General features: G+C 30.5%; 3 protein-coding genes across 3 annotated transcripts in view; 1 reads left to right on the forward strand and 2 right to left on the reverse strand.

Moving 5' to 3' along the window:
• Positions 1 to 1,773: 1,773 nt before the first annotated feature.
• On the reverse strand, positions 1,774 to 6,420 carry LOC111629903. Its single transcript, XM_023373839.1, has 4 exons — positions 6,034 to 6,420; positions 3,144 to 3,212; positions 2,018 to 2,107; positions 1,774 to 1,869 (listed from the first exon to the last, which is right to left on the reverse strand). The coding sequence occupies exons 1-4, from the start codon at positions 6,418 to 6,420 to the stop codon at positions 1,774 to 1,776; spliced, it is 642 nt and encodes a 213-aa protein (XP_023229607.1).
• Positions 6,421 to 8,292: 1,872 nt separating this feature from the next.
• Positions 8,293 to 16,677, reverse strand: LOC111629907 (pancreatic lipase-related protein 2-like). The gene is made up of 10 exons (XM_023373842.1): positions 16,548 to 16,677; positions 16,183 to 16,460; positions 12,109 to 12,255; positions 11,922 to 12,042; positions 11,697 to 11,813; positions 11,507 to 11,623; positions 11,160 to 11,420; positions 9,755 to 9,875; positions 8,525 to 8,722; positions 8,293 to 8,424 (listed from the first exon to the last, which is right to left on the reverse strand). The coding sequence occupies exons 1-10, from the start codon at positions 16,630 to 16,632 to the stop codon at positions 8,334 to 8,336; spliced, it is 1,536 nt and encodes a 511-aa protein (XP_023229610.1). The 5' UTR covers positions 16,633 to 16,677; the 3' UTR covers positions 8,293 to 8,333.
• A 922-nt stretch (positions 16,678 to 17,599) lies between these two features.
• Positions 17,600 to 26,008, forward strand: part of LOC111629904 (NADH dehydrogenase [ubiquinone] 1 alpha subcomplex assembly factor 2-like) — a 9,646-nt gene continuing 1,237 nt past the window's right edge. The window contains exons 1-2 of the mRNA XM_023373840.1: positions 17,600 to 17,750; positions 23,822 to 23,911. Of these exons, the coding sequence (XP_023229608.1) occupies positions 17,612 to 17,750; positions 23,822 to 23,911 (229 nt within the window). The 5' untranslated portion in view covers positions 17,600 to 17,611. The remainder of the gene's footprint in view (positions 17,751 to 23,821; positions 23,912 to 26,008) is intronic.

Raw genomic sequence — 26,008 nt, forward strand, 5'->3', positions numbered from 1 at the left:
GATTATTCATTTATTTGTGATTAGTTTAGCCAAATAAGGTCTTATTAACCTGCGCCTATTTAAAGTCTATTTGGCTATATTGCAGCGTTAAAAAAATAAATAAATTGGTAAATATTACGATAAGAAATGAAAATAAAAAGTGAACAAATTAATGATACAAAAAATACAAATAGGCTATATTCATTGTGTGTGAGTATATTATGCAAAATACTGTTAGTTACATGGGAATTATTCAACCTATTTCTATTAGCAGTTTTGGCAATGAAAATAATTGTACAATATGTACAGTACTACCCCACATGCATAACAGTTTTCTAGATAAAACAATTTTCTAGCACCAATTACGTCATTACGACATCGAAGTGTATCCAGTGAAACGAGAATAATTTTTACGACATACTTTACTAAAATAAATGAAAATATACCTAAAAATTTTAGGGTGCAGTGAGCCGCATAAAATTATTAAGTCGGCCGCGGGTTGGACATCCCTGTAATAGACTATACCAGGTCTGGCCAACTTATAATGGGATATGATCGACTTTCATAATGCACCAATGAACTACTTCACATCTCTGTTCTACTATAAAAGCTTAATAATTTATCCTAATAAAATTATTCTGCAAAACATAGATATATATATTTATTTAATCGACAATAATTAATGTTCCAGATTATCTCTTTATTGTAAATACACAAAAACAAATTAAACCACATCATTTATTTTATATCATGGAAAAAAAATTTTTCCCATCGCACAAATCATAAATTTTGCTCTTCTTTGACTCGCTCATTTTGCAATTAACTGAATTCCTTAGGGCTCAACAAAATAATTACTAAATTAACATAATCTAGGAATGATCATCGACACAGTGAGTACTTATTATTTACCACACTATCTCATGAAACGTTACCAATTCATTACGAACAGTTAAAAGATATTTCCGTTAAAAGACATCTCCAGACTATGTCTGAGTACATTTTTGTTAAGTGCTGTCTTTCGAGAAAGAAGATTGAGATTTTTCCCAGAACCCGTAAAAAACTACGGATTCCGTAGTGGTTACTATCCATATAAATTAGTGTTATTTTTATTATAAAAAAAATATTTACTACTGCTTATTCACAATACTAATTTTTTGTTTGCTTTATAAAAATCACCTTTTTTTTCTATTGATCTACTACCCAGTAAATTTAAATAATAAAAAAATATTATTTAAATTTACGAGTGAGTTAAAAGATTTTGTAATTAACAAACATATTTATACAGATTACATAATGCATTTATCATTTTTACAAGTAAACAGAAAAGTCTAGAAGAACAAAGATAACAATTACATAAAAATAACAATACATTGCATTATACGTTAAATACAATATAAATTAAAACAAAAACGTATAAAAGTTCGAATATCAAAACACACCTTATGTTGCCGAGATAATTTTATTGAAAACTAACGTTTTCGGCCTATTCCATAAGCTATCCTCAGGTTAAACCAGAGAATTGGCAACATAAGGTGTGTTTTGATAATCTATCAATAATTATTTGCTGAGTATGATCTGTTAAATGTATAAAAGTTCTTCGAAGAAAAAGGCTTTTCTTTAATTTGTTTTGTTAACCGAAACATTTCCTAAGTTGGAAATAATAGTTTATAACTTATAACTAGTATTTCGTAAGTCTTAATCATATTTATATTTATATACATTTTACCAATATTTACAAATAAATAAATAAATAATATCCGCTAAATCGTATGCTTGTTAAGCGTGCAAAAATTTTTAAGTTTCCATCGCCCAGATGACTATCGCCCATTGTGAATCGTCCACTTGGCCGTCGCCCAGTTGTCGTGTACCCAATCTTAGTTCCTGGCCTTCCTATATGATTAAATGTACTCAAGTGGTAATTTCGCTAAATTGCATAATTGTCAAAAAATAGGTTGTTATCATGCCTATTACCTAAAAAAATATTTAAACAATTAAATTAGGTTTATGTTTAAAAATTATATTTAAAGATTATACATACATTTACAATTGTCCCTTTGGTAATGACGAATAAATCGAGGCAAGTAATTCCAATAGTGGGACCACTTAATCTTTCTAGCATTAATGCAATCTAATATGAATATTAAGTATTATTAAATACGAAATCTATACAGTATTCTAATTATTTATTATTACACTCTTTGATCAAAAAAATTTGAAGCATCCCGAAGAAAGTGTTTTATCATTATAAAATTTTGTATGTCTAAATGGATAAGGAGATTAAGAATTGATAACAACATCAAAGCAAACAAATTGCATTTTCAGAAAGAATCATACAAATGAATCATACAAAATCAGTATGTAATAAAGCCATTCTGGCAGCAATACAAACAGAAATATGGCTTGGTGTGGAGTCAAACTAAGTTTAGATGTTATTCTGGGCAGATTTTGCTAAGCCTGATGCAACTGCTTCTCGATTCCGCGTTGGCTTCAACTGCAGCCCAAGTATATAAAACCTAGTCGAAGGAGGACTCCGTAAGAGATATAGGGGATTCTTGCCTCTGCAAGACGTATTGCAATGGTGCGGGATAATAAAGGATTTTGTAAAGACTATACATCTCGCTCAATGATGGAAATCAAAGCTACTGGATCATGTTGGACTTGTTATCCTGCAATTTCCTCTAATAGTATCCTTCCTGGACCTGGCTGAGGCATTACGATGTTCTTGGGTACCGTCTTACACTCACTGCTTCCGACTTATTGTTACTGTTGTATCTATGCTCTAAATGACGGATTATTTTTCGAAACGACTAGCTAATTTTTCACAGCCCAACGATACTACGTCTTTCGAAGTCCTTTAATTGATGGTGAGGTGCTCAGGTATGTGGCATTATCACTGGCAATTGCAATCAACTGACATAAATAAGCACAGTCAGATTTCATAGCGAATGTTTGATCAGTGTTTTACGCAGATCGTGCATTGGAAAATTCTAGTAAAACTTGCCAATGTCTGGTCATCTAGGTGAAACTTTCTATCATTGACTACTATTACTAGACTACTATTTGTATACTGAATTTCAAGGTTCTAAGAATACTCTGAGAGTGCTTCGATTTTTATGTCAAAAAGTGTATAAAGCTATAAAAATTAATTAATTTCATGTATTTACCTTTGCTTGCTGTTCGTCATTTTCAAGTTTACTGGATAAGTGAGACAAGAAATCATAACATCCGTGAGCCTATTCAAATCAAAAGAATATTGTAATCATATTATTAAATTATTTTATTATGCATCTTTTCTCGATTTACAGATAAATTTTGACTTTCTCAAAATGATAATGTAAATTTAAACAGAGTAAATCTAGGTTAACAACTAGAGTTTATAGTTAAAATATATATCTTATGCTTTTTTGTGTGTGTTTTATCTTAATATTTAATCTAAGTATCCTAACTATGTATTTTTTAATGTGTTAATTAAATTTTCCGTCTTCCTGAAAAAGTACTAAATCAGATGCATAGTTATAAGGTATTTTCGTTTTTTCATTCAATAATCTGACATATAGGCTACTGTTACATGGCTACTGTTACCAGTGCCGGATTGATATGAAAAAGTGAGTGGAAAAGTAGAAAGTGACAAAACAGTGTTCTTTATTAAAATATTCAAGTAAATATATTTATTTAGCTTATCATGCAGAACACCGATTAATTAATTAATTATGAAGATTTGTTATGTAAAAGAATATGCATTTCGGGCTGTCACACCATCTTAGTCATTAATTATACATATCTGGTAAAATGACAGAATAAAGTATGATAAGGTTTATAAATATTTAATAACTTATACGCACGGAAAGCTTACAAAAATAAAATTACTTAAAATGATATATTTATTGGTGACAATTGGGGTAAAAATCTACTAAAATACAATGTGTAAAGAACGTTGCTTTACGTATCAGATAAACTGACAGTCAGACGGTAGAGTGAATTTTAAAAAACCTGGGGAGGAAAAAAAAATCTATTTTACAATGGTCAGAGTAATCCATCTTAGACTTCTTATTTTTGAAATAATATTTAAGCATTTTAAGGTTATATTTATTATTTAATACTGATTTTTTTATTTTAGTTTTAGTCTACTAGTTTTATCTCCTTTATAAATAATATTTTACTCCAGTTGTCACCAATAAATATATTATTTTAGGTAATTTTATTTTTGTAAGTTTTACGTATGTATGAGGTATTAAATAGTTGTAAACCATACCATAATTTATTTTGTCATTCTACCAGATACATATAAATAAGGACTGAAGAGAGTCGAGTAGTCCGAAGTGCGTATTCTGTTTTACATAATAAAGAATTCATAATCAATAAACTGGTGTTCCTGTATGATAAGTTCTCTACAGCAATTCTACAGCTACAATTCGCTTTACTATTTTTCGCTTTTACCACTTTTCCACTGAAACCCTCATATTTTATGCGATCCTAAGCTAGAAATAAATACGAGTCTCTACTTTTCAAAAGAAACTTACCTACAATATGCACTATTAATAGCAGTTTGCAATAAAGTAATTTTCAACGGTATTTTGTTACTTTATTGTATTTATAAAAAGGACAATAAATTAACAAAAATTATTTATTAAAGGCATCAGCCTATCACTCTGGAATGACAGGAATCGAATCTGAGTTGTCTAATAACACTAGCAATTGTTAATGGACAGTCTCGAATACAGTATGTGCTTGTTCCTACTCTGCATGAGTTACGAAAAATACCTCTTGATGGAAGGACAAGTGGAAGGAGTCATTTTTATTACTGTTCTTAAATAGATTATACCTTAATATTTTAATTTTTTATGTAATTTGTATCTGTAACTTAATTCTTTGAGTTTTAAATTTTTACAAAAACCTTCCCTATGATTAAACTATAAAGATATTAAAGTTATTAAAAAAGAATTAGCCTGTAAGTGAATTCGTCTTTATCTAAATAATTATAATATAAATAAAGTATTTATACGCACATCCGTAGTCGCGACAGTGTACAGTATTAAAAATATTTTCGAGTTCTCTTTAATGGCATTCAACCATTTAATGTTAAGCATAATACTAATATAATGGGTAATAAATACGTTCTATATAGCAATAATTCGTAATTTTATTCGTATTTAACTATAACTCAGGCTCACATACGCCTAAAAGGCAACAAAACTAACTTTCTCCGGAGTTACTGTGTCTTAGAAACTAGTCCCTATTTAACTGTTAGACACGTGAAGAAAAATCCCAAAAAATTTCACGTGGTCAGCTCGTTTTTTCAAGCGCCACCCGCGACCAACTCCAGTGATCAATGGTTTTATCTACTTAACTGATTGTATAAGCTTATTATTGTGTATTATACAATTATAGACGTAATTCTAGCCTTTAAAACCCTATTATTCTATACCCTATTATTACCTTTATTTTTATATTTGATTTAAGATTAATATCCTAGAACGGAAATCTATATATAACTCTTAATATCGTAAGTTGCGGACTAACTGTATTTTTTAATAGGTGCACTAACGTAGGTAGGAGAGGGCGGTCCGATCCGTGTGGTATTTTTGGTAGATAGTAGAAGGATACAAGACCACAGATACAATTTTATTTTTCTACAAAAACACTGCTTATTATTAGAAATTTCCAACAATCGTAAGGACTCAATATATAACCGGCCAAAACACTAATTTTCTATCTTAATTTGTCTTTACCGGTTATATATTGAGATCAAAGAAACGAAACAGAAGCAAAGTATAATATGTAAAATTTAAGGATTAATATAAGGACTGTTCCCTTGAAGATGACTTTCTTAATCGTACCTATTTAAGCAATTTGTTATGCTTTGGTGTAACATTGGTAACGGTGTCCTGATTTTTTCACGGATTTTTTCCTATGGTACGTTTGATGTGTGTTATGTTGTGTTATTCGTGGAGACAGCCAACTGAAAGATTGCCCGGAGGCACGAACCCAAGCTACACCACTGTAAAAGTGTAATCGTTTTAATAATTTATATTTAAAATAGTAAACATAACTTACGGAAGTTGGTATTCTTGATGCATCCACACATAAAATCAGATAATGAATAAAATCATCAATAGCAAATGTCAGCAGAGCTTTTCTGGCTTCTTCTTCAAGTTCTTGACTGTGAAACATGTATATATAAAGACTACCACACATTTCCGGCAATAACGTAATGAAATTTATAAACAAAAATCCTCTGAAAAGGTCATCAGCCTCCAGCACTACATCGCACAATTTCTGATGAAGATTGTGAATATAATAAAGATGTTCCATTGTTACTGTTCCATCTGCCATTTTCAAAATTAATTCTGTTAGTTTGTTAAATCGATCGGATATCATTCTGCAAATAAGACCGAAGTACACAGTAGTAGACAAGAAAACTGCCGTCGAATATACAGCCATAATGGTGACATTAAATATTGTATAAATGAGCATTACAAATTCTTCATTACTGCGCTCAAAAATAAATTTAAGTAAGAATCTCATATTCAATTCTCCTGTAAAATATCGAATCATTACTAATGTAGAGCTAATACACGCCAAGGGAAAAAAGATATTAATGGCTCTATTCTGGAAAGTGACATAGGATTTATCAGGTTTTGGTGTTATATTCTGTGTCATCAATTGGTTAGTTTCCATCCAAAGATCGTTAATAACATCCAAATCAAAATTATTAAATTTTTTATTGAAAATAATAATTGTTAGAGAGATCCGCAGTAATAACAAGCTATCAATTATCAAAAGAGAACTGTGCTTACCATGTGATGTTATAAAGGTCAGTAAGAACTTCTTGACCGACTCTTCAAATGCCTGTATCGTATGTGGTATAATTGAACCGAAAACGGGAAAAGAAAACTGTATTGCTATAAAACTTGCGAAAAATACAGTTAGAAAATATATACAGACAATAAATCTATAAATATTATGAAATGATATTCTATTGGATCTTGAACATGGAGAATCTCTTAATCCAAATCGATATAATAATAGCGAAAGTGGCAAAGTTAGACATTTTAAACATTTGTATTCTAAATGCGGCTTACATTTGAATCTACAAAACTCCATTTTTCTGAATGTATCAACTGCGTGGAAACATGTGAATTAAAAAAATCGATATATTCTTCTCTTTATGATTATCGATTATCGATTAATTGTTATTAATGATACGTTTACTAATAACAGTTAATATTTTCATCTTTAGAAGAAACTTTTTCATCCTATTTTCGTGGAAATTTATATTATAAAAGTTGAGTATGCTTTTAAACTAAATAAGTCAAAAGATTTTTATTCAATTTTATAAATTCGTCTATACTAAATTGCTATATCTAGAACAGAGATGAAACCTATGGCCTTGATGTTGCATGCAATCTTTCCTGACCTTCAATGCTGCTTGATAAAGTATAAAACAGTATATTTATAGAAGTAGATACAGCTGATGGCCGAGATGATTATGGAGTCTACTGGAGTCTACTGCTATGGAAATCTAAATTGGAGCAAACTGCTCAAGTTTTTAGGGGTTGTGTAATTCTGATATATTTTCATAATTACACCACCTCTATTATAGACCTGATCGAACCATGATACACACAATAAAAGGGCCTCATAAGATGACCAGACATCCGCGATTTCCTGGAACTGACCCCAGTTTTGTCTGTTTTTAATATTTTATTAACACGTCAATAAAATAATAATAATCTCTCGCCATACGTCGGAGTATCTTTTGGCGTTTCTATAAACCTATTTCCTCAAAAAACGTTATTCGCTCTATTTCTTTGCAAACTTCCAATCAGTTGTCAACTATGGTTTGCCGATTTGGGCCACGGCGGCCCCCACTATTTTAAACAAAATTTCCAAGAAACTCGATAAAATATATCTATTTTTAAATAGATTTTGTAACTTTCCCAACACTCAATCTCCGAATGTTGCCAGGGCTAGACTGGGTCTTCCTGATTTTAAAGAAAGGATTAAATATTTTGATCGGTTTTTATACTTCAAATATTTTAAAGGTTTTATACAGTCAAATTATACTCCACTTAAAAATACCACCAACGAAATTTACGATATTCTTCTTATATTTACTCGCCATTTTTATTGATTAGCGATCTTACAGCGATCTTATTTTTTCCGTATTTCGCAAAGTATGCTTAACTTCCGAACTGTCTCGGCCATCCAGCCGGTTAGGCATTATTTACATCGAATTGCTCTCTGATTTTGGTTATTTGAATCGCAATTAATGGCAAAAATGATCAAAAGTAAATTGAAAACTACATCACAAACTGTTTAATTAAAAATTTTATTTCATTTCATGATAATATTTAACAATCCAGAATGAATGTTGCTGCTTTACCCGATTCTATATCCTTCTCTTTACCAAAACAATATTTACCGATTTTCTTACTACGTTCTCTGTAAAATTTAAAATAAATTAATTAATTTATATTGAATTAGTAAATTTTAATTAATAAAATTTCGAATTTTTCACATAGGTTAATAATATTATACTCACTTCATATCAACGTAATTTAGAGGAATCACCTTAATATATTCTACATATAATTTTGGTTTTCGTAGAATTCCCCATGTTAATGGATTTTTTGGATCTCTGTGATGTTTCCAAGAGAATGTTACTGACTTAATATCTCCTAAAATATTCGATGTGGTAAATAAATATTTGTAAGTACTACCGTGATAAAGAGCTTCGTTTCTGTAATAAATAAATGAATTAAATTTGATAAATAAATTTATTAATTTCATGTGATTTGTGACATATATAGGGGAGATCGGGGCAAGATCGGCATGTTAAGCTTTACTTAAATTTTGTGTAATAAATACTGCTGTAAACTAAAAAAAAAGCTTTGCATATTGTCTATTGGAATGTTACCTTACTATAGAACTGGTTAAAATCAGTTTGGAAATAAAAATAATTAAAATAATTACAACTTTACAAGAAGAGAGAAATTGACGAAGTTGCCCCGGGTATAGGGGCAAGATCGGCAACTTCTCTCTTTTTGTAAAGTTGTAATTATTTTAATTATTTTTATTAAAGTTGCCCCTGGTATAGGGGCAACAGTAATGGGGCAAGATAGGCACGTATATAAAATTATGTTATTAACAATGTATAAGTTGGAATTCACTATTAAAACAAAGAAATACAAATCCAACACCCATTTAATATTATTACAACGAAATGCAAGTTCAAAGACATATATACATGAATAACAAATGCAAACATGTTTTCATTTATCATCTGTTTGATTTTTATCCTTTGCTTCTAATGTGGCTTTATGTTGCCGATCTTACCCCGCTAGTCATGATTTCGAAACATTAAGTACAACCCTGAGAACAGAATGCCAAGCCACGATCTGGCCACGTGAATAAGTTGAAGTTACATCCTTCTAACAGGAAAAGTAACTTTCGTTATCATGGAATTATAACAAAACCTGCCAATTCAATATAAATGGAAAAAAAATATTATATGGAATTGAACGAAAATGAAAATTTGCTTGATAATTCAACTACACTTGTTGGAGAACAATAAAAACACTACACTCAACAAGCCACCAATAAAACTCAACTGCCTAACCTATAACCAAAGTCTCCTTTTAATTTGTTTTTTAAAAAAAGCGCTTGACAAACTTGCCCCGCATGCCGAAGTTGCCCCGATCTCCCCTAATATCATACCGCTTTACTTTACATTAAATAAATATTTAAATATTTTAAAATCAAATTTACTTACTCTTTACTTAACGGAGCTTCAACTTCTTCCAAAGCGCCATTCAATGATACGGTCAATTTTCCCTCTTGATTTTTACTCTTCTTTGCATTATACAATTTCACTTGAATGGCGTAATGATACACTATAAAAATAATACCAGTAAGTTTCCATTTACATTGAATTATATTAAATGATATGGCCTAAGCCCACCAGTTGCCCAGTGGATAAAACTACTGAACACTGGCAGTTGGTCACGATTTCGGTCCTCATCAACGGAATGGCAGCATGAATATTTCCGGATTTTGTTCACGTATGTTGATTTTGTTTTGTATCTAAATAGAAGGCAGTCTTTCATAGAAAGTCCTCCCGAGGACACTCCTTTGGCAGAGTTGCCCAAGTGTTGTGTTCTCAATACGTAAACAGAATACTCAAAAATGAAAAATCTTTAATAATCAGAAAGCCACGTCTCATTTCAGGGGATATCATAAGGGTTGCATGTTATATTGCAGATTGTCAGAGCCATCGAGAGCTTGTATTAGGACTTGGGAGTAAATGGGTCTTTTTGCCTCTTCGCGAGTCCCTTTAGCTATCTTTTTTCGAACAAATAAAACATGTAAAATGTTTATTTTATTAATGAAATGTTGTCTTAAAGATTTTATTTTATGTTAATAAAAATAACATTAATTTTATAGAGGTAGTAACCATACAGGTTCCTAAGTTTTCGCAGAGCTGGGGAAAAATCCCCAGCTTACTCTCCTTCTCGATGATCCTGCAAGTTGCATAAGTGTATGCATTCAATATATACGTACCAAAAATATGTATTAATTGTTTTTTGATAGATAGTCTGTCTTTACTGAAAACACGCTTACAATTCAAAATTCGTGACAGCAAAATTAAAATTTGTACCATTTATATTGTTATTAAATCACACTAGAAGCCACAAAAGCCACAAGATTCCATCTATGGTATAGCTTATGTTTAAGGATCAATTATTTAATTATGCAGTCTCTAAATGAAATTCTACATTTATTCTAAATTTAGGTTTGATAAAATATAAAATTTGATTTTTATTTTAAGTAGAAAGCATAAATTCTCACTTCATATCAACGTAATTTAGAGGAATCACCTTAATATATTCTACATATAATTTTGGTTTTCGTAGAATTCCCCATGTTAATGGATTTTTTGGATCTCTGTGATGTTTCCAAGAGAATGTTACTGACTTAATATCTCCTAAAATATTCGATGTGGTAAATAAATATTTGTAAGTACTANATCGGAATTGATGAGTCTGTTTGTGGAGGATGAAACCGGCCCTCAATGTAATCTTACTCATTTCTTTCCATTGGCTTTTAGACTCTGTACATCAATTTAATTATACTTAAATATTATACTATATATAATTAATTGAAATTACATAACTTACAGCAAAATGGCGATTTTCCAGTAGTTTTTAAAAAAGTCTTCAATTGGAAATCATCTCTTTTATGTGGATAAAATTCGTATGCTCGAATACCCATAATACCACATTTGCTTCCGTCTGGAGCACAGTCTGTGCATTTTCCTTCTAAGAATGTTTCCCAATCTTTACAGCCAATTCCAACTGGGAGACAACCTCTACGATTAGTAGTTGCTATAAAGAAATCTATAGCTCTTTGATGGTTACAACTGATAAATCTTCGTGAACCTGGTTAATCATAAATTAAAGAATTCTTAAAAATGAAATATTTATTTTGAAAAGTTTGGAATAATGATAATATGAATATTATATACCTTCAACGAGACCGGATACAATGAATGCAGTAAATTTACTAGATTTACAACCTGGTTGATTTCTTCCATTGTTTGGATAGAAATCAATGTGGCCTACTTGTTGTTCCATTCCAAAACCTGAAAAATATTGTAATATATATGAATACGTATTTATGTCATTATTTAACAATATAAAATTGAAGTAATTTACCTAAAAGTAATATTGTTTTGGCATCTGAATGTATAACATCTACAAAATCACCATCAGTTGGATCGAGTCTTACAGTTGTAGGCATATTTTGGAAATAAGGTTCAGCAGGATCCAATCCTAAAATAATAATTAAAAATAACATTATAATGTAATAATTTGATCTATGCTTATATCAGCTTTAGTTCAAAGTAAATATAAAAATTTTTAAAAATATATTAAATTTACCAGTAATTCTTCCTACTGTAAGGTTATATTTCTGAACTCCTGCTCCTCCGTAAGATGCTATGTGAGCTCCTAAACTGTGTCCAATGATATGGACTTTCATAGTCGATAACCCACATAAATCCTAAAATATGCGATTTTTCTTCTTAGTTAAGTGCAGTTTTAATATGACTTAAAACATTTTCCTTACCGTTAAAGTTTTGAGAAGAAATGCTATTTCTGCTCCTACAACTCTAGTATTAGCGGTAGCTTGAGTATATGGAGGTTTATTTCCTCCACTCCAGTCTACAATTATACAATTAATGTCTTCGTTTAACAGTAGTTCGTCTTTTAATTCCTATTTTTAAAATGTTAATAAAATAAGAATCTCATTTAAAATATATTATAATTAATGCAAACTTAAAGGGTATATTTAAAATTATTTTTCTTATAAATTTTAAATATTTATAACAGTATCTAATAAGAAAATTTTGCTATTTAAAATAAATTTTAGAGAAATTAAATGTAATTTTACTTGCTCTATTCTTGTTTTCTACAGCATCTCTTTAATAATAGCGCGATGTTTTTTGTCTCGTGACTTTTAATATAATTAGAAATCATTTCACGAATTTACAATAAACTTCGGACATTTAAAAACATTTTAAAGCATTTTAATTGTCATTTATCTACATTTCATACAAAATATTAAAGATAAGAAACGAAAATCGCACTAACGTAAGATTTATTGTAATTTTATCATTGTTCTAGAGCAGTGGTTCCCAATTAGTTTTTCATGCGTACCACTTCAAGAAAGAGCTCAAACTCGCGTACCCCTTATAGCAGAAATTCATATTAATATTCCATACTAACATTATAAATTCGAAGATAATTCTGTCTGTCTGTCTCTTGCCTTTTCACGTCTAAACCGCTGAACAGATTTTAATATAATTTGGCACAGAGATAGCTTATATGTTGGAGATGGACATAGGCTACATTTTACTGCGAGAAAATATTAGGTTGCAGTCAAATGAAAACGAGACAGATGGGAAAAAAGTAAGTAAACTGTTTATTATTTCAAAAGTAATTGTCATAATGTTAATACATTTATCCCACTGTGAGACAAGACAGTCAATGCCTTCATACAAAAATGTTTGCGGTTACCTAAGGAACCATGATTGTACTCAGGCAAGCACCTTTTCGTCCGAAGCAAATTGACGGCTATGAATGTCTTTCTTCGGTGCTCCAAAAATATGGAAATCGCATGGGGAGAAATCGGGACTGTATGGAGGATGTGTATGGACTACGCTGCAGAAGTTCCCAGCGAAACTTCTGTAGCGTGGTCAAAACAACCTTGGTAGCATGTGGGTGGGCATTACCCTGCAACAGAATGATGCTGTCTGTCAACATTCCTGGGTGTTTGAATTTGATGGCACCCTTCAATTTTTGCAAAGTTTCTATGTACCGCTGTGCGTTAATTGTGGCGGCGTGTTCCAGAAAGTCAACAAGCAGCGGACCTCCATAGTGATGTTGGACACAAAAACGACTCACTGACCTCACTTCAAGCACGTCTAACAGACAAATGGCACAGCGGTGAACGTTTACGCTGTTCCCACCTTATTCCCAATAGAGGGCATTTCTATATACACACCTACTTGCCACACTTGTTATATAGTCTGTCTCGTTTTCATTTGACTGCCCCTAATATCTTACTCCCACGAGAAAATAATGCGGTAATAATAATAATAAATGCATTTTTGATGAAATTTCGAGAATATTTTTAGTTATAAATAAAGGAATTTGTGCATTCGACATCATGTTGTAAATTGCCGAATTTTTGATGGTCCACCCATTATTTTTTTGATTGCTTCATCTCATGCATTTAAATTTTAAATCGACCGATTTTAGATAGTCGCGCGTACCCCTTCATGCAATTTCGCGTACTCTCAGGCGTACGCGTACCACTAATTGGGAGCCATGGTAATCTAGACTTTGCACTTTTACTATTCTCTGAAAGAAATGAGAAACAGTCAAATTGAATGGCGTTTAGTTTTCGAAATCGCTTTCATTTTCAAAGTTTTATCTAATAATGATCATATGGATAAAACCACTAAACACTGATAGTTTGTTGTGAGTTCACACCCAACCAAAGGATTGTCCATGTGGAATTTCCTGAACTTTTTTCTCAAACAGGAGCAAGTTTCCTATAGAAAGTGCTCCTAACAAACATACTCTTCGGCAGATCGCTTATGTATTGTGCTTCTTTCTCCCATCAATTTAATCTAATCAAATTTCCTAGTTTTTAAGTGATGTACAATGCATTTTTCATAAGAGCAGATGGAAATACAAACAAGTGTGTAATTTTTTTTAAACTTGTTTCAATAATTATGGATAAAGAAATATCCAATGGTATAAGATACGTAGTAGTCTACTATTGTACTGTACAGTAGTGCCTCGGTACGCGAACAATCCGGTATTCGAATGCATATTCGAGGAATAAAAATCGCTCGGTAGTCGATTGTTTTGTTCTGCCGAGTGCCGAACAAACACGATCTACTAGAACAAATGTTTTTATTTTAAGTTTAATTTTGTCATCCATAACAAATTTTCTATGATAAAAATGAGTAACCATTTAAAAATAAAATGAAACTCTAGAGTTGCCTATCATCGTCAGACAAAGTTATTGCTAAAATTAATAGACGTGTTTTGCCACTCTGTATTAGATAAGTATATTCCCAACAAAGAAAATCTGTTAGTCTTCTCGTAGCGCTCGCTCAGTGCATAACTTCGCTAAACTTTCCTGTAAACTTTCTCATTTCTTGTTTTATTATGATATGCACGCTACTAGACTTATAAACTTTGTTAAACTTGTGCGAAATTCTAGTTAAAATATAATTAATTCGTTAAATATGCTTTAATTCATCGCTATTTGCAACGGAAGCCTATTGAATCTAATGACGGGAATGACCAGTCAGATACTGGATGGTAATGTACTGTGCAATACATACTACGATACTAGTGACGGACACTCATGTCAGACGAGTGTCACGTGTTGCAAAGGGGTAAATTAACCTCCCATCAGCTATAACGTGTTGTAAAAAATCATGGAGCGTTGGCTGAGAGAAGGATTTTGAAGAAAAATGTAGCAAGTACTGTACTCCAAATGTTTCTAGTGATAAGAAGACTGAGAAAGATGATACAAGCGAAGATATAAAACGAGCACTAGCGTTATTTAAAACATTGAAAGAAAATAGTTTAACTGTTCACATTTTAATGACCAGTTTGAATTAAATTTGATTTCCATTATTAATCTTTTTTTTGCATTTTAAATAAATTGTTTTGGTGTTTATATTTGCTGTTTTATCTATAATCATTAAAAATTGTTAGGGTTCCAACATTTTTTACTAAGATAAAAAGGAAAAAATTAATTGGAACCGCTGAGCTAGATTATGAGAAATGTTGCATGACATATCTGAGACAGAACAGAGTGGGTCAAGCTGTTGAAGTATCAGACAGGTGGAAACTCAGAAAAATCCATACGGTCGGCTTATTGGTTCGGTGCGTACCAGTGACCAACTACCAGTATTTAGTGGTTGGAAGGAGCCTGGCATATTCAGGACAAACCGCGATAAAAAAAAATAATAAAATCCATGGTTACTCGCTTAAATTTTATCCTAGATTGTCCAGAAGGATACGCTGACATCTTAATCTCGGCCATCGAATGCAGCCTAATAGTAAGAAATGAACTATGACACATTTGGATTCTTTTTAACTTTTTACGCCCTATGGGTACTTTAAAAGATGACCTTTTTAAATCATATCAATCCTGGGTTCGGCTACATCCGTGGACATAGCCGAACTCAGTAGTGGTGAGGGACGGGGCCCGACATATCCGAGACGAACCTTCAAAAAATTTCTGGAGTTTTCGACTCCTCTAGATTTACTCCCAATCCTCAAAACGGTGTCTGTCATCTTAATCGCTCGACCAACCGGTAGTGAACTAATTTAGGCTGTCACTCATAAAATTTTTTTACTAATTCGTGCTTGAACCTGGATTCCCCAAAAGTTATCTTTTCGGATTCGGTCTTCCATCTATCTTCATTAACAGTTATCAATTTAGTTTTCAGATTGTTTTAAAATAAATTTTTTAAATATTATTTATTATTTTTTATTATAGATTTTTCTTTTATTAGAGAAATTTAGTTTGTCTATTTTGATTTCTGACTTAAATTATTGTTTAATTTTAAATAAATTATTACTCATAAAACCAATATCATAAATGACTTACTTCTTGCCATTTTCCGAACAATTCTGTGTCCATAAATCCATGTGTAATTAATCTTGTAGGCTTATTGACATCGAGTGGCGAATCTTCAGAACATAGAGAACTTTTGTCATCTGTACTTAAAATATATGGCTCTCTAGGATTTTTGTTTGTATAAAGTTTAAAACGCGTGTTTATAGTTTCTCGTGGCTGAGGTAACATATCAATAGGACGATATAAAGGATGAAAAAAGTCTCCTTTTCTTTCGAAGCATCCCAAATCTTTCATACAAATCTTGTCAGCTAAAATTATTAAAACATAAAGATTAAATGTAAAATATTTTGTTTTTCATTAAAAATAAATTTTCAATACTTGGCATTTTAGAATACCTTTAGCATTTACATCTTGAAGAAAAAGAAGGATTAGAAATCCCGATAAAAGTACCGAAAAAACAGAAAGCTGTTTCATCTTCATCTTTCTATAATTTGCAATTAATTTAGTAATTGGCTCAGGCTTTATAATATTGCAACTTTCGATAATTTTTTTTATTATATTTTAACACACTATCTTAAAGGTGAAGGTGACCTTCTACGTTATGAATTTATCTAATCATCAGCTGTTTAGACACCTTATGAACATTTGCAGATGATACAATATTTTATATAATTTAATTGTAATCCTATCATTTGTTTTTTATCATTATTTTTATGAGAAAATGCAAATATTAAAATTTCCGCTATTACATACTATTTAAACATTATTACCGTGAATAATCAAATTTATTGATAGAGGAATATTTTCCTGTAAACACATCTGTCCGAGTTGTTTTTAAATAATAATGTTTGTTATTTTCAATTTTGACTTTATCATATTTAGTATTGATTATCTTTTTACTATTTATTTCTTTTTGTCTGTTTCCACCTTTTTAATATACTAGTGCTGTAATAAATTTTAGTACATAATATATCATAAATTGAAAATGAGTACTGAGAAGGCCTTTTTTTAATGTCCACAGTGGGTTCAACTAGGCTCCATTTTTTACCATCAGTTTGGCCATGAAGGACAAGGCCCGGCGTATTCGAACAGACCCGCACACGGCTGAGGCTTTAACTTCTTCAGTCATATGGCCATCCAATATTTATATTTAAAAAAAATGTATTTTGCAGTTAGATGTAATTTTAATAAGTAATTTATTATGCAAAACAAATTCAACAAAAAGTAATTAAACTTAAAAATCATTAAGTCTAATTTCAATCATCAAGCCTGTTTCAAAACGTATTTAAGAAAAATCGATTATATAATAATTTCCTAATTGTAATTAAATTAAATTTATTTATGTAAGATTTAATAAAATTTAAGTGCAATATTAATATAAAATATAACGTGTTTTATCACTTAAAGTAAAGAAATTTCAAAATCCATTTAAAAGAGATGGCAACACCGAAGAGAAAAAATGGCGGAAAATGGCCGGAGTATTTTGAAAATGATTTTTACAAATTTTATTCGTTCTTTACGTCCGAAAAATGTTCTTAGTCAAGGAAAAATAGCTGGAAAAGATCAGTTTGGTAATACGTATTACGAAATACCTGCTGGTAAGCATTTCGTCGCTTGAATTCTGTTTTAATAAAATAAAGGTAAAAGTTATTTTAGTCACGTGTGCATGTACTGTACCGGGCCCTGTACCGACACAGCACCTAAACAATACCGGGCTGCAATTTTTAATTTATTTAATTTAAAATATATGCTCTCCACCTCAAATTAGTAGTGTATTGCCCTGTACATCATACTTTCCTTTAACAATATAGAGTCGTGTAGGTCATATAGAGTTGAATTGAAATAACGTCACTTCCGGTTTGTATCGGAAGTTCTTATATAGTTAATCGGAGCTTCCTACCCCTAAGGTTTCCAAATCCGGTTTCAGATTTCATCTAACTCCGTTCTTGGGATTAACGAAGGACTGACTGACGACATGGAAATTTATAAGAATAATTTTTTCCAATTTCAGCCCAATTAATTCGTTTATTATGAGAAAAATTAAGAATATTTATATGAAATCTTGATAAAGCACAAATTATTTCACACCAATTGTAATGAAGCTTTTACCATCTAATTTTGTTTCTATGTATCAGATAAGGTGATTTAATTTTCACTAGTAAAAGTATGAAAGAAAGATTAGAACTGTTTTTAAATTGACTGCCTTATTATCAATGGATGTTCTATTTTTTTTTAAATGTGTTTTCTTTATGTTTTTGGGGTTCTTATATCTTTGTCATTCATTAGCCTTTGAAATGTTATATCTCTTCAGAAATTTTGTAAGAACTTTGTAGATATCTAATGTATGATATGTATATACAGTGCATTTTTCCTCATTAATCTGAAATTTTTAAACTACTTTTACAAAGTTAACAAAAAATTTTATCCAATATTCAACTGGAATAACTGGTTAATGAGTTGGTTAGAAGGCTGAGATAGTGAAGGTGTCAGTTTGCCACTGTGGACCCAGGCAAGCAACCCCAGGAACTTTTTGTGGGTTCATCCTTCATCATCCAGCTGCCTGCATAATAGACCTAAAAAAAGACACACTTACCCCCTGTATTTACCAACACAAGACATTTCCCATGTCTTTCTATTGGACTACACTGTAATTTGCAGAATGTAGTATATATTATAGTTCTTCACAATATTGCACTACATATACATAAGTGTATCATTATTTCATGATGATGATGATGATGATGATGATGATGATGATGATGCTCATTTTTTAACTTCAGATGTGTCTGTACAAATATTTAAATATCAGAAATGTTCAAGGTTTTGCTAAAAAAAAAATGCAATAATTCAGAATTTTTTGTTTAACGTTAAAATAAAAATTTCATATATTTTTAAATAAAATTTTGTTGTATTCTTATTACTGTAGTACCTCAGGATACAAAATTAATCCGTTCTGAAACTGAGATCGTATCATGAAAATGTCGTAAGATGAATCATTTTTCCCCATGTGATTACATGTAAAACCAAATAATCCGTTCCAACATGAAAAACACACTCAAACTAAAGCTAAGTAGTACATTGAAAAAAAATAACTTTAGTAAGGAAAACACTGAAAAATGCATTTTGTAGTTGTAAATGTATAAATAACCATAATATAATAATAATTGATTTAAAAAAATGTAGTTTTATTTGCACTTTACCTTTGAGGATAGATGACGGTGGAGGTGTAAACTGGTGGTGGAGGATTGGGAGAAGGGAAATGATACTAAAACTTAACTTACATAACATAATGTAACAATAACTTAAAAATAACTTAACACTATTTTTTAACTTTTCTGTTTTATATATTTTTTATTCACTGCTTTTTGCTTTCTTTCCTTCACTTCCACCAGCACTTTCACTGGATAGAGGTCACTTGGTAAAATATCTATCCAAAGAGGTTTGGCTTTGCCTACTTTTTAAAATGTTTCTAAAATGACTTAGGCAAATGTCATTACTCCGAGCAGCAATACGGCCAGTGTGAACCTTTTCGGGATGTTTCTTTTCAATAAAATCAGTCACTTTCTGATAATGCCTCAAGATTTCCTTTATCGAGTGAGATCCTTCCACGACAAAGCAAACACATGGACTGAGACCAATGAACAGAAGTGAATAAAAAATGTCACTGCAAACTAATGTAACATTGTACGGTGAGTTTTTGTTCGTATCGTGGAGCAAAAATATGTTCGAATTTCATGTCGTATCCTGAAAATTTCGTATGGTGGAGCATTCTTATCTTGAGGTACTACTGTACTGTATTATTGTTCTAAAAAGAAAGAATATATACAGGACATAAATACTTTATAGAAAATTTTATTTTAAAAAATTTATTATTTAAAATTTTATTAATAAATAAAAGCACCTTTCACGCTATATATATATATTTTGCTCAAAAGTAAAGATCACAAATTTGTTAGTTGAGATGTCAAACTAGAAAAATTTTCTTCTAAACTTTGTAAAATTTTGTCCTGCACTTAAAATTGTTTCTCCATTAATATCCATTAATAGCATTTTCGTGTTATACTCTTTTGTCATAAATTTCATTTTTATATGTTGTTGTTCAAGATTTTCTTTCTTCCTTTTCGATTTTTCATAAATGGCTGAAGTTGCTTCAGCTGATTTTGTTTTCTTATTATTAATAGTTTGACTACTTTTGCATCCTTTGTAGTGGAACTCAGATTGAAAGGTAATTATTTCATTTTAAACTAGTAGTAGTACTCATATTATTAAGGTAATTATTTCATTTTAAACTAAAACAGAATTTTTATGGAATNCTGCATAATAGACCTAAAAAAAGACACACTTACCCCCTGTATTTACCAACACAAGACATTTCCCATGTCTTTCTATTGGACTACACTGTAATTTGTAGAATGTAGTATATATTATAGTTCTTCACAATATTGCACTACATATACATAAGTGTATCATTATTTCATGATGATGATGATGATGATGATGATGATGATGATGATGCTCATTTTTTAACTTCAGATGTGTCTGTACAAATATTTAAATATCAGAAATGTTCAAGGTTTTGCTAAAAAAAAAATGCAATAATTCAGAATTTTTTGTTTAACGTTAAAATAAAAATTTCATATATTTTTAAATAAAATTTTGTTGTATTCTTATTACTGTAGTACCTCAGGATACAAAATTAATCCGTTCTGAAACTGAGATCGTATCATGAAAATGTCGTAAGATGAATCATTTTTCCCCATGTGATTACATGTAAAACCAAATAATCCGTTCCAACATGAAAAACACACTCAAACTAAAGCTAAGTAGTACATTGAAAAAAAATAACTTTAGTAAGGAAAACACTGAAAAATGCATTTTGTAGTTGTAAATGTATAAATAACCATAATATAATAATAATTGATTTAAAAAAATGTAGTTTTATTTGCACTTTACCTTTGAGGATAGATGACGGTGGAGGTGTAAACTGGTGGTGGAGGATTGGGAGAAGGGAAATGATACTAAAACTTAACTTACATAACATAATGTAACAATAACTTAAAAATAACTTAACACTATTTTTTAACTTTTCTGTTTTATATATTTTTTATTCACTGCTTTTTGCTTTCTTTCCTTCACTTCCACCAGCACTTTCACTGGATAGAGGTCACTTGGTAAAATATCTATCCAAAGAGGTTTGGCTTTGCCTACTTTTTAAAATGTTTCTAAAATGACTTAGGCAAATGTCATTACTCCGAGCAGCAATACGGCCAGTGTGAACCTTTTCGGGATGTTTCTTTTCAATAAAATCAGTCACTTTCTGATAATGCCTCAAGATTTCCTTTATCGAGTGAGATCCTTCCACGACAAAGCAAACACATGGACTGAGACCAATGAACAGAAGTGAATAAAAAATGTCACTGCAAACTAATGTAACATTGTATGGTGAGTTTTTGTTCGTATCGTGGAGCAAAAATATGTTCGAATTTCATGTCGTATCCTGAAAATTTCGTATGCTGGAGCATTCTTATCTTGAGGTACTACTGTACTGTATTATTGTTCTAAAAAGAAAGAATATATACAGGACACAAATACTTTATAGAAAATTTTATTTTAAAAAATTTATTATTTAAAATTTTATTAATAAATAAAAGCACCTTTCACGCTATATATATATATTTTGCTCAAAAGTAAAGATCACAAATTTGTTAGTTGAGATGTCAAACTAGAAAAATTTTCTTCTAAACTTTGTAAAATTTTGTCCTGCACTTAAAATTGTTTCTCCATTAATATCCATTAATAGCATTTTCGTGTTATACTCTTTTGTCATAAATTTCATTTTTATATGTTGTTGTTCAAGATTTTCTTTCTTCCTTTTCGATTTTTCATAAATGGCTGAAGTTGCTTCAGCTGATTTTGTTTTCTTATTATTAATAGTTTGACTACTTTTGCATCCTTTGTAGTGGAACTCAGATTGAAAGGTAATTATTTCATTTTAAACTAAAACAGAATTTTTATGGAATATAATTATTTTTAAGAATTACCTGCTGATTATCAATATTTTGAAGTTCTTCAATATAAAATTCTACAGAGATTTCATTCACATCTGTAGGCATTATATTAGTGATATTTGGTATAGCTGAAACCTGCAAGATAAGAAAATTGCATTATTTGAAAATAAATAAGATATGTGAACTTGGCATTACAACTATATTATTAACTATTAATATTAATATTAGTTCTTTTGAAACTTGTAAGACATTCATAACTGAAAATTATCTAGACGTTTGATTTTTGATATACGAATGAACTGTTAAATGAAAGAATATGTAAGTTATAATAATATTTCAAATCATTAAGATGTACATAATTTGAATAGTACATACAGTATAAACTTTCATACAATTCATATATTAAATATTATAGTTTTACATTTAAATTACATGATATAGTTTAAATTATAGATATAATTTATACATGTAAAATGTATGTATATTCTCACTGTGTATTGTATAATGAAGTATAGACTTTGTAAAGGAAGTATTTTTCTATTAATATACTATAAATGTTTGCACAATTGTCATTTAAATATAAAGTAATTTATTGATAACTAAATAAACATTGACTTACTTCAGATGCAGATACATCAAATATATCTTTAACACTTGTTAGTACAGAAGATATATCTGATAGGAAGTGATCCATAGAACATGTTCAAGATTTTAATAGCAGAGATAATAGCTATCTCTGCTATTAAAATATGTTACTAATTAATTCAAAATTAAAAAACAAATTATAAATTATAATGCCTTAATACTTACTTGTTTTATGTTGGGCATCACTCAAAGTTGTTTTCTGGAGTCTGAGTTAGGACACCCATGGAAAACAGTTTTTCAACCATTACATCTGTAGGGTTTTCTGCTTCTGTTTTAAATAATTCAGTTTTCTGTGCCTGTTCTTTTACAGCATTTTTCTTTAAGTTTTTATAGCAGTCCCATAACTGCTTACTTTTTTGGAGCATACACCCAGGATATTGTAATCTTTGCTTAGTAATTCCCAGGTATCTCTCTTCTGTTTAGAACATTTTGTAGAAAGCACATTTGTTTTCTCATTCTCTATTACACACTTATATTTTTCTACTAACTCAAGCAGTATTTCCTTCTCGAAATTAGTAGAATGATGGCATGCATTACTCTCCATTTGTTCTTCTGCCATTTTCTATACATGTTTGCTTTCAACCAATTAATATGCTGCTTACGAAAGAAGACTTACTTAATCTTAAATGCCTTGTAGAGTAAGTGGCTTGGATTAGTGAATATAATGTATTTATTGAATGTTATTTCTGTGTCAAAAATGCAATTTGCTTCTGTAATATTTTTCAGATTTTCTGATAGTTGTGTTTTAAACGACAGTTTTATATCTGAAATTGTTATCTCCTGTAGACTAATGAATTCAGTAGACTAATGAATAACTTAATGCTGTATGGGAAATTTATTAGCTGTTACCAGTACAAGTAATAGTATGTCTAGAAGTATTTTATACTTAGCTTAACTCTATTTAAACAATAGCATGTTTATTAAAAGCATATTATTATTATTTGCTATAGTCATAATATTATTGTATTTGTAAAATTTATATTTATTTTTCTCACATTAGATTTACTTTATATTAGACCCAAGTCGAGGAAAAAGAGTACCAAAGAGATGGTATAAACCAGAAATAGATGATGACTGGGAAAAAGAAATTCCAGTTGAGTGGGAAGGTAAGAATATTTTTTAATTTAATTATTTAATGTTTTTATTTTTTTAATGTGCTTTACATAATGATTGAGAATTAAGAAGTGTGTGTGTGTATTCATCAAGCATTGGTTTATAAGTTTTTATTTGTTGTCCGTTATAAGACGTCCGTATGTCACCAATTCCTTTTTTGGAAAATCTTTGTATTTGTATTTTTAATTGGAAATTTTTGTGTACTTTTAAAGGACTTTTTAGCATTTTGGTGGCTAGTAGCCTAAAAAGGAAGGTCAGTCACCAAGATTGTACAGTCTGGAACAAAAAATTAATAAATGATGGTCTCTATTTGGGCAGACTTTGTCTTAAAATACTTAACTACAATAAGAGCCACACGACAAAAAAAAACTATGAAATAATAATTATATTAATACAGTTAGAATAAACTCTAGCAATAGATAACAATGACACTGCAGCATTGACTAGTGCATGGATTAAATAGTTAAATAATTAAAGAAAGTTGACTAAGTTTTTATCTAAGAAGATTGAAAAAAAAAACTAAAAGATAAAAAATATTAAGAACAGTAAACAATTTTCTTAGCTGAAGTTTATCATAATTATTAGCTTAATGCTAAGTTTTAATATCTTTATTTGACTTTAAAATCTTTTGTAATTAAGCCATCAGTAGGTATGAAAGAGATTGTATGGAATAAATTAAAATTCTGATTATCTGTACTAATATTAAGGTAGCAGTCACATCAATCTTTAGCTATTATGCTATCTAGGCTTCTCAAGCAGAATGTTTGTGTCATTTTTCAACACATGACTCATTTGATTTATTCTGCTTCTGTTATTCTTTCCTCCTTTCAAAATGAGTTACTTTAATGCTTCTCTTCAATCATGCAAAAGAAAATTACCTCCACCAACGTACCAATGTCTGATGTGAAGAATGTCAGAGTACTATTTAAAAATGAAACTATTTAAGATCACAAAGAAAGTCTTTGAAATGAAATAATCATAATCTGTTGTACTGGGTGTTTTCAAGAATAGTAAGGAGTAGGAAATTTTTGTCCATTGTTTGTAGAAGGCAGTGATTGCTTTATCAGGATAAAAAACATTAATAGTCCTATTGTGACCGGAGTGTTGGCCCCTCTTGGTTCTCTGTCAGGTCTGACACCACTGTGACCTCTGTCAGGTTGATTTGGCCTCTTAGGCCTTGCACAAGCGGACGCATGCGTGGTTGATTGCGCGGATGGAGTGAGAGACAGTGACCCGGAAATGACTCATGCATAGACTAAATTAACCTATCAACAGTTTAATGGGTAATGATAGACTATACTTCTTTTACACTAAGTTGATGAGTTTGACAAAAGGGGTGTAATAAGCGTTCAAGAGAGAGAGTTTACAATTTTTGCGTGGTGATAATTATCTTGAGATCGGTTGAGTCGTTATGAGGTCTTGCTTCAAATGTTCCGAGTTGGCGACATCGATAATAAGAGGCACTTAGTAAGTCAGGTTGCTGATGAAGTAATCCAAAGGTTAAGCACTTAATATGTTTTTTTGGTCGATGAAATAAATCCAAAGAGTTGGCACTGTGCGAATGTGATGAGTTGGAACGAAAATCATTTCTGAGGGTCAGGTGATGATGGTAATACGTTGGAGGAATGGCAGCGACTGGTACGAAAATTGATCTGTTGTTACATTCATTTGACAAACTTGTAACTTTAGGTTGGAAGGTTATGTGAAAGTGTCTTTTTAGCATCTGAGAATGTGTTGAATGATTAACTGCCAGGTGTGAAATATGATATTTGAACAGTAAAACGATTGTTAAGGAAATAAGTTAGGCTGTATTTAAGTAAATAAACAAGGCTGAGTCTCACACTATTATTATGCTGGGAATAGATATTTTGTCTGCTAAATACAGGTACAGTATTTACTGAACAATCCAGGTTTTATCATATTTGGAAATCTCAAGTTCTTTGGTAAATGTAAATCATTTTAATCGAACATCCTTAATCAGTGGAGTGAATTTCAAAGTTAAAACACACACACACACACACACACATACACACACATATATATATATATATATATATATATATAGCCTTCTTAAAATACCAATGTATTTT

The sequence above is a fragment of the Centruroides sculpturatus genome, unplaced genomic scaffold (genome assembly GCF_000671375.1).
Source record: "Centruroides sculpturatus isolate CEXI.00-Female unplaced genomic scaffold, Cexi_2.0 scaffold528, whole genome shotgun sequence".
Taxonomy (NCBI): domain Eukaryota; kingdom Metazoa; phylum Arthropoda; class Arachnida; order Scorpiones; family Buthidae; genus Centruroides; species Centruroides sculpturatus.

Bases quoted from the DNA above. Each gene is read 5' to 3' on its own strand.
- LOC111629903 (XM_023373839.1), bottom strand. From the start codon at position 6,420: ATGGCTGTATATTCGACGGCAGTTTTCTTGTCTACTACTGTGTACTTC. The intron at 3,213-6,033 runs GTAAGTTATGTT...TGATTTGAATAG, and splicing joins CATCAAGAATACCAACTTCC to GCTCACGGATGTTATGATTT. The intron at 2,108-3,143 runs GTAAATACATGA...TATTCATATTAG, and splicing joins ATGACGAACAGCAAGCAAAG to ATTGCATTAATGCTAGAAAG.
- LOC111629907 (XM_023373842.1), bottom strand. From the start codon at position 16,632: ATGAAGATGAAACAGCTTTCTGTTTTTTCGGTACTTTTATCGGGATTT. The intron at 11,624-11,696 runs GTAAATTACTTC...AATATTTTTCAG, and splicing joins CAAAACAATATTACTTTTAG to GTTTTGGAATGGAACAACAA. The intron at 9,876-11,159 runs GTAAGTTATGTA...TTATTTTTATAG, and splicing joins TGGAAAATCGCCATTTTGCT to TGTATCATTACGCCATTCAA.